At 36.3% G+C, this 13,679-nt stretch overlaps 1 protein-coding gene across 2 annotated transcripts in view; it reads left to right on the plus strand.

Moving 5' to 3' along the window:
* The window catches only part of HMGA2 (high mobility group AT-hook 2), a 127,208-nt gene that overhangs the window by 106,258 nt on the left and 7,271 nt on the right, over positions 1 to 13,679 (plus strand). For both annotated transcript variants that reach the window (XM_015598403.2, XM_025041022.1), the window contains one exon: positions 8,732 to 8,764. In XM_015598403.2, the coding sequence (XP_015453889.1) occupies positions 8,732 to 8,764 (33 nt within the window). The remainder of the gene's footprint in view (positions 1 to 8,731; positions 8,765 to 13,679) is intronic.

The following is a 13,679-nucleotide window of genomic DNA, read 5'->3' on the forward strand; positions in this document are numbered from 1 at the left end:
CCTGAATAATTGGTCTAATGTTAAGAAGATGTATGTCTTAAATGGACTTTCAGGTATGCCACCAACAAATTGAGAGTATTAATTATTGTCATTTCCAATAGTATACAATTTCATTTTCATTATCTCATAGATGTCTACTTTCATGTCTTACTGAACATTATTGCTCTTTCTAGCTGGCTAAAGTTGACCTTAGCTAAAGTTTGAACTTAGTCCACGACATCTATGTGTGTTTGATTTGTTGAAATACAGCAGCATAATGTTTCAAATATTTGTTCATTTTACCTTGGTTCTATTAACCACGTATGTGTACATATGCAAAGTGAACTAACTTTGTGAATGACTACATACAGAGAAAAAGAAATATGTAAAGAGAATAAATAAATAAATAAATAAATAGATAGATAGATAGATAGATAGATAGATAGATAGATAGATAGATAGATAACTTGAGCCTTTAAAGAATATTTAGTGTTTCTGTTTAGAAATTAATAGGATAAGGAAATAGGACCAAAATAGTCACTTTTTTCTATGAAGTAACCTTAATCTTACAATTTTCATTTAACTTCTTTGCCTAGGGGTAAAATTTTCTCCCCAAATCTTGGGAATTGTAAAAATTGAGATGAAAAGTCAACCCATGAGACCGTGTATTTCTTTACCCCCACCCGTGTGTGACTGTTCACTTCAGAATGCTTTATATCCCCAAAGTGCAGCCATCTTCCATAAAACAAAAATGCCTGTTAAGTGCTATAACTCAGGAGCACACCAAAGTATAATTTTAAAACTAGCCATGCTTTTGACAACACTACCCCTAAGCTGCATCTTTCTCTTGTTTTGTTTTCTGATATTTCAGAGCTTAATTATAATCTTTAACTATCCAAAGTGAAAACAAATTTTTTCCTACCTCTACTTTTTTGTGATAGGGAAGAAGTGATACTTTTCTTCTACATCCATTCTTCGGATTTCTTCTTGTATTTGCTTTTCAACTTTGTTGAACTCGTCTCTACTTTCTCATTTTCCCTATTTAAAGGAAAATAGTCATCTCTCCTTTCCTATAATTATTCTTCTCAATAGTTCATGATCATACCTCTCTATTCTTAAGATTACCTTGAACATAAGAGATTATGGTCTGTTGAATGGAAAAACTTAATCTAAAATTACACATTGTACTCTCATATCTCCTTGTTTGCCTCCTCCATTGGACTCTAGGCTCCATGAGACCAGGAAACATTTCTTATTCATTTTGTACATCCAGTATCTGTCTGACATATCATTTATCTAATGTCAATCAGAATTCGATGAGCCAGTGAATAACTTCAGGTTATAGAAAGTTGGCTTTTGAAATGAATCAGTACACTGAGATTTTAAAAGAGTTCCTCGTTGATCTTTCCCCTCCATTCTGAAGATGTCTAAAAGGCACCAGAGGGAAGGCAAAAACTCCAAAGTATTGACTCCTAAATCTGGTCTCAGAACTGCTGTGGCCTGTTGCCATGCACATGCAGGCTGATGTTAGTAACACTAGCTAGAGCAAACTGTGACTCTCCCCATCTTTGAACAGGTAGCATGAGGCCAGCCACAGTGAGTGCGCTTTGCTATAATAACCCAATAAATACTTCTGAAATGATGCTTGCTTCTGTATTTTGCATTAAAGTCTAAGAGTAAAGCCAAGTAGAGTAGAAAATAAAGAACACCTCACCTTCCCCCGCAATATCAAGCAGAAATTCCAGGGATTTTGCCAACCTCCCCAACATAGATTTATCACTTTTGGGGAGACTTTGTACAGAGAACTACAAAATCTCCTTTGCATTATAAGGGCTAGATTTTACTGTCAAGTAATAGCCATCCTGGCCTACATGTATACACACATTGCACAGTCATCTCTAAGGATACACAAGAGGCACAAGAAATAGAAATTATGATTCAACGCAGGCTTTTTCTGAGCAGGAGGAAAATTGCCACTAATGGGTGGTTTCTCTTTACCAAGGCCTCCCACCACTAGGGGGCAGGGGCATTCTCAGTTTGGGAAGCTATTAAACAGGAAGACTTCCAGCCCAGTTAGAGTGATGTATGCAGTAGGGGTGGGATTTGTATAGCTATAACTAAGTCTCATCCTCACATTGTCGCACCAACACTTGATCTGAAATGAATGCTTCAAACTTCACATACACTTTCTTGCCTAATTACCCAAAACATTCCTTAGGTGCATCAAATAATTTTTTGACCACTTGGTGTTGGATAATATCCTGAACTCAACTCCCCTTTATCGATGTCAATAACTGAGAGTTGACTATTTTACATTGAATTAAAGCTCAGAGTTTTTATTCTAAATCTTCCCTGAATAGCCACTTAGAATTGTTATATGCAGATTATTCTGGCCATCCAGTTCCAATGAAGAGGCAGAGTTTAGAAGAACTGGGAGTGGGTATAAGAAGTTAGCTAGATGGTCACAAAAACAGTCATGGTGTTCTGGAAGAAAAGCTTCAGAATAAATGAAAAAACTGGAACATCATACCCGGTATAGGCAAATCCCTCCTTTCACCACAGTCTGGCAGCCTTTGGCAAAATAAGTGTAAGGGAAAGGACCCAGGGTGGAGACTAGTGAACAGGGAAATTGTGTGCAGAACCTAGGCACACAGAAAGTCCAAAAATATGTTGATTAACACAATCTAATAACAAATCACAAAAACTATATGGCTGAATTAGCAATAACCATCACTTTACCTTGACTCTTTTAGGTCACATCTATTAGGTTAAACTGTATGAAATTATTGCTATTTGACTGGTTTTGGCTGACAAAAAGTCAAATTCATATGGTTCAACCTAACAGTATAAGTCACACTGAGTGAATGCTGAAGAGGCTGTGCCTCCACCCAGCCTGCTGATACAGATCTGATGGAAGATTTGCACCCAGAGAGCAGAGACTTTCACTGGTGTTCTACTGAGGCTCCTCAGGGGCATCTTGGGAGGGCAGAGAATGGGCTGGAGTGGAGGCCATGTGAATGAGGCATCGGCACTCCGATCAGAAGTACCATTTTTGTCTGCTTCCTATTGTAGGATTCCACAGAAGATCTGACCTGTGAAAGAAGAGGGAGAGGTTCTTATGCTTTGCTTAAAACAAAACAAAACAAAACAAAACAAAAGCACCTGTAGAGCATGAAGTTCATTTATTAAAGGGACCCAAATATAAATCTTGACATCCTGGCCTATTGAAGCCTTAAAACTATAAATCCAGAACACCATGAGCAAGTGTGTAGATTACATCATTTCATGAAAGGCCGGAAAGAGTTTTCATTCTTCATGATGGTAATCTCCCTCCACTTGAGTTAATGTCATATTCAAAGAAAACATATTCAGAACAGCGCTGTGAAACTTCAGAGAGTGAAAAGCATATTTCTCAGCACATAAATGAAAGTGAATTTTGGTGAATGGAACATACAAAGATAGAGATCATCTTTTGAGCCTTTAAACTGCTTGGAACAAAGGGTCAAAAAGGATATTGTTCAAACCACAAGTCAAAAAGAACTGTCAGTATGTATGCCACACGACATGAAGCCGTTGCTGGCTTCATGCTTCACGGTCGTGTTTGGAGTGTTTACACACAGAGTCTGGACAATTACTTGTCTTGAATCTGAACTGTGTCTACTCACTCAATTTATTTGATACTTTTTACTATAAATAACTAACTAATTAATTTGGTCCAGAGAGCAGTTGAGGTAATTGAGCAATAGGTTGATTTATTTATTGATATTTTCTCCAAACGGTGGAGATACATTCATCAGTCAGTTCAGGCAGAAGATGAAGCTGTCCGCAGTTGTGTGGGTATATATGCGTGTAATAATATTTCAGTGCACTGACTTAGGCATAAAGGATTCCTTTGGAGTTTAAAACCAAGTATCTTTTTAGCAAATATTTTTAGTATGATACCATATTTAATTTTAAATAACTGAGCTTATCTTGTGAGATGTTATTTAGCTGGCTAACAAATTTTGAACTAAGAAATGAGAGTTACATTTTAGGGGCCTTTCATGTGACACAGAATAAATGAGGATTTTAAAATTCTTCTTTAGTAAACAGCTAGGGGATCTGTCTTACCCTATAGTGATATGAGAATGAAAAACTACATGAAAAAAGATTGCACTAGGAAACAGAAGTACCTCTTGATTGAACAATAGTCTTATGATTTGAAAACAAAGTGAGCAAAACCACTTACTACTGGCTGGCAAAAAACAAAAGATGTAATTTGATTAAACTACTGCTTACATAAAACGGAAAGACCTATCTGCACAGAGATCTAAGTGAAGGGCTATTTTCTTTCAAAGGTCAACTTAAGACCCTCTGCATAATGATCATTCTTACTTTACTATACATCGTACCTTGTTTTTAAAAAAATTAAATTGGTAAGCCCAGTTCAAGCCTGTTTTCATTTAATGCTGAGGTTGTAGTAAAATGAACTACTTGCGTCTAGGTCCTTTGTTATGAAGGATTTTCTTTCAATGCCTACTAGAGGAATGGCTTAGCTGTCTAAGTATCAGCTTTAAAATATCTGGACTCCCAGCCAGGAACCATAGGTTGAATTCTCAGGAGGGATGGGGAGCCCCTTAATTATTCTGAAATAGATGGGGTGGCAGACCACTTCCTACACAAGTGTCTTTCTACAAAATCTTAAAAGCCAATACTCTGTGGACATTAAAAATTCAATAATATTTTTCCTTTTATTTGGAGAAATACTAGTTTGGTCTATGATCTCAGAAACCCAAGAATATGTTCTTTCCTTTCCATATCCTTGCATTTTCTCAGCATGCTGTATCCTAGGCTATTTATGGACAATAATATTTATTTGCTTAAAGATTAACCTTTGAATTTGGCTGAGCTAATATAAGGATTAACCTGCAGAGAACGACACGTCGACGTCCCTGAGAGGGCCCTTTTTAATCTGCTTTTGATTGACAGGGTCTTTTAGTTCTCCTCAGAGTTTTATTTTAACATTATATTCATCCAAAGCATTTCTTCGAAGTCCTTTGTTGTCGATTATGTTGTTCTGTTCTGGGACGAAGCTCTCTTTTCACCCATTGTTTTCTGGAAGTTTAAATGCAACAGCAGAATGAGAGATTTTCATTACAAGCTTTTGAAAGGTGAAGCAATCTCTTAACATAAGAAACTCGAAATCTCAGTGCACTGAGAGGTTTGCATGGCAAGTCGACAAAGTGCCCAAACTGTACAAGCTCACCACGTGCACAGACTTATTAAAGATGAAATCTTCAAAATTGTCTAAATAAACAACTTAGAGGGCTTTGCTCTCTGTTCAATAGAATAGTCGTTATGAAATCTACGCCTTTTAAAGGGATGTCCTCAGATTCTCCATAGTTGATAAGGAAGGAATGATCTCTAAAGGAGTCCAGAGGAGCAGCTGGTCCTTGTGGGCCTACCTTTTGTCCCTTGGGACTCACTTTTCATCACCGACTCAGGAGAATCATAGGTTCACCCTGTTGAGCGAGCCAAGGCCTTCCCTGGCTGTGGTGGTAGTGAGGAATCGGAGGGATCCCAATAAAAAAGGAGAATCTAGTGATGGAAATCAACGCCACAAAGCTTCTCCTCCTGGGTTGGATCAAATTTGACTGTTTGTTTGTTTATTTGTTTGTTTGTTTTTTAAGTTTGAGAACCTGGTTTCTGAGATCATTATTCAGGGGATTAAGAAAATTAGAAGACAGGTTTAGAAAATGACCTTGGGGAAGTTATTTAAATTTCCCGTGCCTTAGTTTTCCCGTGAGCAAATGCAATTATTAAGGCCTGGGTCCTTCTAGTCACAAAGGAATGAATGTTATAACTAGAAATGATTTTAAGGTTTTATATGGGAAACGCATGTGCAAAATAATATTCATTTATTAAAGTGCAAGAAAATATACTGCTAACCACACTAAAGATAAATATGCACAGTTGCTATTATTCGGTTCTTTTTATAAAAATATAACGATCAACCATGTTTTTGATGATAAGAACTCTAAGGGGCAATCGGTTTCTAGGTATCGACATTCGGTTATAAGCCAGGAGATGCTTCAAGGAAGATAAGAGACTTGCAGTTTGGCATCTCAAAAATTTCCAAACCGCAGCTTGTTTCCTTTCCCTTTTTATGAATGGCAGTAGTATTATGCTTCCGTCTGCATTTTCTACCAGAGCCATTCATAAAAATAAAAACAAAACAAAATAACAACAACAAAAAACTTTCCCGGCACAGTCTGGAGCCATTGGGTGCCAGAGGCTGGGAAAACATCCTGGCAGCCATAACCCCAACCAGCATTGAAAGTATTCAAGGGTCTGTTTGTTTGGTGGTCTGAAAAGTATGAAGTGCTGTGTGGAAGGGAGGGCAGCTGGTAGAAGTTCTGTGACACGGACTAGGCAGGGAGCCAGGGCTGGCAGAGTTTCAGACATTGTCTTTCCCCTCATTGAAGTGTCAGGACCTAATTCATGGAAAATTGGGTGAGCTGGCAGCCCTTTCAGAGGATTTCATTGAGCCCTGCAGTGTGCAGGAGTCACATGAATGCAGGATCCTCAGCCAAAAAAGGAGAGAGACTTCTGAGCAGGAGGAACCAGTCAGCCTGCAAGAATGTGTGCAGATTTGAAACGGTTTGGGAGTAAACATGTGTACAGGTGTAATCGGCAGGAAAAAAGAGAAGGAAGAAAAGTGGCCTGTTCTTACAAATGACTCTTTTGAAATGAACACAACACTTCTTAGCGCTTTTGGATCCTAAAAGGCAAGAAGTCCTAATTGTCTTTGGTTCAATTCCACCTGGAGAACACGTCATCTCAAAACCTGGGCTTTAATGATGTCATCTCCACTGTGATTTAAAGTCAAAGGGAAGAACTTTTTTTCAGTGAGCAGCAGTATTTTGCCATTTCTAAATTTTTATTTTATTCATCTAAAAGAAAAGCTCTGATGATTTTTATATGCTTAATACAGCAGCAGTAAAACATCACACCATCACAGAAATTCTGAAGATGAAGAAAAATGAATGGGACCTCCTCTACCCCTCCATGATACAGTGAATTTATTCTAACTTCTGTTATTTGGGAGAATTTTGGCAATTTTATTTTTTTATTTAAACCATGAAAGTATGTCACTGTCCACATCAAAGTGGCTTAGTTGTATTCGCAAATCTCAATGATGTGTAAATAGAATAAGTAAGACTTATTATATCCAGACATGAGACTAAGTACTGGAAGTAATCCATCAAAAAGCTTGGGCTTCAGATCCACCTTTTACAATACAAAGAATAACTTAAATATTTTTCTAATACTCTAATTCTTGGGAAATTAATTTAAGCTGGGTAGAAAATTTCCTTCAGATGTTTCACTCACATGTGGAGAGTTTTGCCCTGCATACACAATTAAATAAATAGAGTAATAGATAGATATGAACAACAATTAAATAGATAGAGATAAAGATAAATAGTATTGGTAGAGATAGTATCTGCAAATGATACTACCAAGAAAGTGAACAAATTCACCCACATAATGAAAGAAAATATTTGCAAATCACATTCTGATAAGGGACTTGTATCCAGAACATATAAAGGACTCTCACAATTCAATAATGAAAAGACAAATTTTAAAATGGGCAAAAGGTTTGAATAGATATTTTTTTAAAGAAGATATACCAATGGTCAATAAGCACATTAGGGAAATTCAAATCAGAACCACAGTGACGTTCAACTTTACACCCAGTAAGATGTCTATAATTTAAAAGGTAGACAATAACCAGTTTGGGCATGTATATGGAGAAGTTGGAACCCTTATATATTGCTGGTAGGATGTAAAGGGCGCAGCTGCTTTGGAAAGCTGGCTGGAAGCTCCTTAAAAAGTTTAACATAGTTACCTATGTGACTCAGAAATTCTACTCCTAACTACATATCTAAGAGAATCGAAAACATTCTCTCTCTCTCTCTCTCTGTTCATAGCAGCATTATTCATGATAGCCAAAAGGTGGAAACAACCCGCATGCTCGTCAACTGATGGATGAATAAACAAAATGTAGTATATCCATACAATGGAATATTATTTGGCAATAAAAAGGAATAAACCACTGATACATGCTGACACATGGATGATCTGAGAAAACATTGTGCTAAGTGAAAGACTCCAGACCACAAAAGACCACATACTATATAAGTGCATTTACATGAAGTGTCCAGAAAAGGCAAATTTATAGAGACAGAAAGTAGATTAGTGGTTAGTCTGGAATGGGAGGCTAGTAGGGACACAGAAAGGAATGGGGAGTGGCCACGAATGGGTACAAGGTTTCTTTTAGAGGAGGTGAAAATGTTCTAAAATTAGATTGTGATGATGATTGTACAAGCCTCTGAATACACTAAAAAAATTTTTAATTATACACTTCAATGAATGAATTTTATGGTGTGTGAATTATATCTCAATGAAGCTCTTTAAAAAATATTAATTAGGCCCTTTCCCTCCTCAGTCAAATAGCAAGTTAACTTTGACTTAACTGGTATGCATGCCAGACTTTAATTGGGAGTGTTTTAATTGAGATAACCTGCATTTTATTTCCTTAACATATAGAGATCATGAATAAATACCCTCTAACCTTAGATAAACTATTTGAACCTTGAAATTTTCATCCGTATTTGCAGACAGGTGTCTAGATTTAAAACATGTACACTTAATTTTTTTATTATGTATCTTTCCTTTTAAACTATAACAGTTATTTTTTTTCTCTCCTTAGCCACAACAAGTCGTTCAGAAGAAGCCTGCTCAGGTAAGAAATGGTCATTATGATTTTTTTCCTATCAATTCATACAAAAAGTAATGTGAAAATATGTCCCCAAATTAAACCTTAATTAGTATTTTTCTAGTTTTGATTACATCAACGTTGCGGGATTCTTGACAATTTGTCGTAAAAAAAAAAGTCAGAAGTACATAGCCTGAGATTATCATTAAAAACCCTAAAAGGCCAAGGCCTTTGCTTAAATGCACAAAGCAAATATAAAAATTCTTTAAATAAAATGTTTATTTCAATGCCTTGAATATAAAACATACATTTAATGTTATTATGTGTTTCACCAGTTTTTAAACATAAAATTCTGTCCTTTCCACCTAACTATACTTTATTGACTTGATATGGGACTTATTAGCTGCACAACATTTCACGATTCATGACTGGAAACGTATCTGTGTATTGAATTATTCCACAACATTTGATGATCCCAAAACACTCCCAGAGAAGGCTGGGAAACTAGGAAATTAAGTTACACTGTTTTTGCAGATTGATGAACTCTCAGGTCTTGCTTCAATGGCTGAGTCAGTCTCCGAAGTCTCTGGGCACATCAATATTAGGAACTAGCTTTACTTCTCTTGTCCCACATGACTGGAATTCCTCGTCCTAACTGTAATCTAAATGTGGAAACATAAGAATTATATTTACTAAGGAAGTATATCTTAAAAGAAAAGAAAACTGAAGGGTAAATTAATATGACTGCCAAGTATGTGAGCTGTTATTAAAGTGTGAGAGTGTCCTGCTGCTCTCCCCTTCTGGGTTTAAATAAAAGGTCAGGAGATCTGGACGTATCATACAGAACCTGCTGAAGTAAGTTATTAAGCAGTGTCATGGGTTACCAAGTTCTTTGTGGATCTCCTTCATATAATTTAAAATATCCATGGTCTCTTTTCCCTAGAGGTCTCTAAAAATGTACCTTGCTCCTTGTTCTCTTGGGACAATGCTACCTTGTGTGGGAAAGACCACCCACACAATCTTATATGTTTACTATTTTTTTAAAACGCTGCTTCTAAGAGAATTGAAGCTTCTAACCACGAGTAAGCATACAGGAAAAGTGTATTCAAATAATTACACATGTGCTTTAAGTAGAATGAAAGCAGAATTACCATGAAAAAAATCATTCTTGTGATTGCTCCCATACTTGAAAGCTGAAAGTGGTAGGAGGCACTAAAAATAGATACCCAGTATTCGAGTGTAAGCATTATTAAATAAATGAAGTAGAAGCAAAAACTTGACATTTTAAGTAGGACGTCCCATATATATATTTAGCATCTCACCCTTCATCAGTAAGAAAATCAAAAGAAAGTGAATTTATAATTTTGTGCATTTGGGTCCAAGGATACTGCAGTGTTCACTGTTGCATCATAGGCTGTGAATGGTAGATTAATAACAGCCTTATACGGTCTGTTAACAACATCCGTTCAGTCTCGATTCTTGGTATTGTAGGGAAGATGAGGCAAATGAAAACACAGTCACTGTATCTGAGAAATGTGTAATTTAGTTCAGACGTGCTTATCCTTGGCTGCATATCAGAATCACCTAACAATTACACACAACACACACACACACACAGACACACACACACACAGTAGTTCCCCCTTATCCAAGGGGTATATGCTCTATGACCCCCAGGGGATGCCTGAAACTGCAGATAGTACTGAACCCTATATATAAACTATGTTTTCTCCTATACATGCATAACTATGATAAAGTTTAATTTATAAATTAGGCACAGTAAGAGATTAACAATAACTAATAACGAAATACAACAATTATAACTATATCGTAATAAAAGTTATGTGGTCTCTCTCAATCTCTGACAACCAGTCTGATAACTGAGATGGCTACTAAGTGACTAATGGGCAGGTAGCATCTATAGTATGGGTATTCCAGACAAAAGGATGGTTCACATCTTGGGTGAGACAGAATGGGATGGCACAAGATTTCATCACACTACTCAGAACAACACCCAATTTGAAACTTAGAAATTGTTTATTTCTGAAATTTTCCACTTAATAGTTCAGGACCAAGGTTGACTGCAGGTAACTGAAACCACAGAAAGTAAAACTATGAATAAGTGGGAACTACCCTATATGGGTGTGTGTATGTATTTGTGTTTGTATCACCATTTATATTTATATGGTCATTATGTATCACCACGTATATGCCATATATATTTATATATCACTATACATAATATATATCACTATATATAATAAATACATTCACATATATACCCACCCAGTGGTTTGTGTTGCAGCCAGCCCTTGTGAGCCAGTTCTGAGTATCTCTTCCATATTCCGCATTCAGCGATGTCAAATAGGTAGCTTGAAATCCCCTATGTTGGGAGTATTTATACCATAGAAATTGACAAGTACTACAATTTTTTTCCCTGGAGAGCAAGTCGTTAAACATTTACCTACACAGCAATGGCCCCACCTTTCAGTGATTCTGATTATTTGGTCAGGACACTCAAGCATCAGTATCTTTTATGAACTCCCCAAATGATTCTAACGTGCAGCCAGGGATGAAGATACTCAGTGAACGGTCATGAGAAGAGGTTTAAACATTTGAAGCAAATGATCACAGAATGTCAATGTTTATGAAACACATAGGGGATGCAGATGAATGAGTGGGATGCCATCAGGGGATTATCAAGGGGATGATTCCTGGGAGAGTTTTGATTTTGTTGTTATTATTATTTAGTTGCAAAAGGGAAAATAGAGACATAAATTAGGGGAAAGAAAGGAAGACATTATGAATGGCATGTTCAAAAGCAGAGAGGCAAAAACAAATAAATCATAGTGGATATTATCAACGTGGCTGAAACTGACTGCAAATTGAGCAGTAGTACACAAGAAATGATGTAAGTGAAGTCATAAATTCTTTTCCTAGGGAATCAGGAATATCTAAGAAGCCACAGATGAATTGAGTTTGTCTTCACTGATCAATTGGGCTATCTTACAGACCCTGCTCCAGATTTGCCTTTGAAAGGAGAATTCGGACTCAGAAATAGAAAAAAGAACATGAGCTCATTGGGCTTCCTAATCTATACTGTCTAAGGACACAGTGATGAATTATATAAACACAGGGACTACATAGAAGTTCATGGAGGATAATGTAAATTTTATACTACATTCAAAAGAATCTCTTCCCTTTTCATCTGTTTCTTTCAAAATACCCTCCCAGATGGCTTTTCCATGTGGCAGTCTGGATTAACTCAGGCTCATATTCTTTCTTCATCAACCGTACTTTGAGGGGTTACATTTAGGTCTTGTTTTTAGGTGGTGAAGATTCCAGCACAATTAAGTATTTTGCATCTAAAGAAAAGGGCTCAGCGGTGTGTAAGGAGACCTAGGTTTTGCTTTCTAGCCCTATCACTGAGCGAATTAATCTCTCTGTGCCCTATTTATCCACCTATGAGATGAGATAATAACGACACTTCTTCCCTTACTCCCAAGAACATTTTAAGAGATTCACAATTACATAAATTCCAGGGAGTATTATTTTGTTTTGATATATTTTTGGATGCTAGGTTTTTTATTTCTGGAGGTGTATATTCTGGAAAATTCTAGAATTCTAATTATATTAAACTACTATCCTTTTTACCTCAAGAATTTTTATTGTTTGTTTTTTAAAATAAAATGTTTTTTAATGAAAGAGGAAATTTTTTAGTAATTACTACAATCTTTGGATTAAAGTTGTCAAAATTATTTTCTCTGTATATATTTCACATATATCTATAATTACAGTGGCTCTATTGCAAAGTTTCCTGAATCCATCAAATTCTGAAACCTCAGGCTTTCCAGAATGCCACGTCTTGGAACTGGGATACAAAGTGACAAAATTCACCTGAGGAGACAATTCAGGATTATGATTAATCTCAAAATTTAGATAGTCATTTGTGTTTGTGTATATAAGTACATGTGTCTAGGGAAGAATAAAAATTTAAGGGGAACCCTGCTACAGGGGTTTGTGTTTGGAAAATTCACCCGGTGCCATCAGCTGCAAACCTCAAGTATGTCTCATAATCTTAATGGGAAAGTTATAGTCTCTTATAAATCTAAAAGGAAAAATCTGCAATATTCACATTAACTTTTTTTAAAATTCCAAAACCAGTGAAAACAAAAGTTACTAGAAACTCTACTATATTTTCATTTAAAGTGATAAAGTAAGCACTATATAAAAATTAGCTAATTTCTGAGGGTTTTCTTTTTTTTTTTTTTGACAGTTTGAAGCAGTTTAATTTTCAGCCATATGGATTACATTCTTTACTTTAGTAGGAAATAGTGGCAGATTTTGTTGTCATTGTTATTTTAATAAAAGAAACACCTTAAAATGGTCAGGTTATTATTATTGATAGAGGGAACTTTGTTTCTCAGGGTTTTATCTTGATAAAAATAAATCTCAGTCCATTTCAGACTTCTAACGAGGTTTTGCTGTTTTATCAGATAATCTTATTGTTTCTTGATTTTCCCCTTTTAAAGCTTTAAACTGAGATTATAAGTGAGTTCTTATATATAATTCAGACTTTTTCTTCCTCACTGGAGCCCTACCCAAAGGGTAAAAACAGGTTTTAAAAATCCCAACAGTTCTTCCTTTCAACCCAATTTCCTCATTGTTGTACAGCCCTGGCAAGCTACACTGCCCTTGCAATTAAGACAGGTATAAACCTGCTCCTTTTCTATTTCCCCGTGAGAGAACTGGAATGTTTTCAGTTTCTAAAAGACTAGAAACAAAGCTATCTACTTCAAAATAGAGTTTTTACCTGCAAGTAACATCTCCTGTGGGTGGTGTGTACCAAGACGAAGAAATCTCAGCAAGCCTTGATTATCATGAGATCTGCCCCACCACCTTCCACCTCCCCCGCCCCACCCCCGCTTCAAAAAAAAAAAAA

This window comes from Pteropus alecto, unplaced genomic scaffold (genome assembly GCF_000325575.1).
Source record: "Pteropus alecto unplaced genomic scaffold, ASM32557v1 scaffold76, whole genome shotgun sequence".
NCBI classification, from domain to species: domain Eukaryota; kingdom Metazoa; phylum Chordata; class Mammalia; order Chiroptera; family Pteropodidae; genus Pteropus; species Pteropus alecto.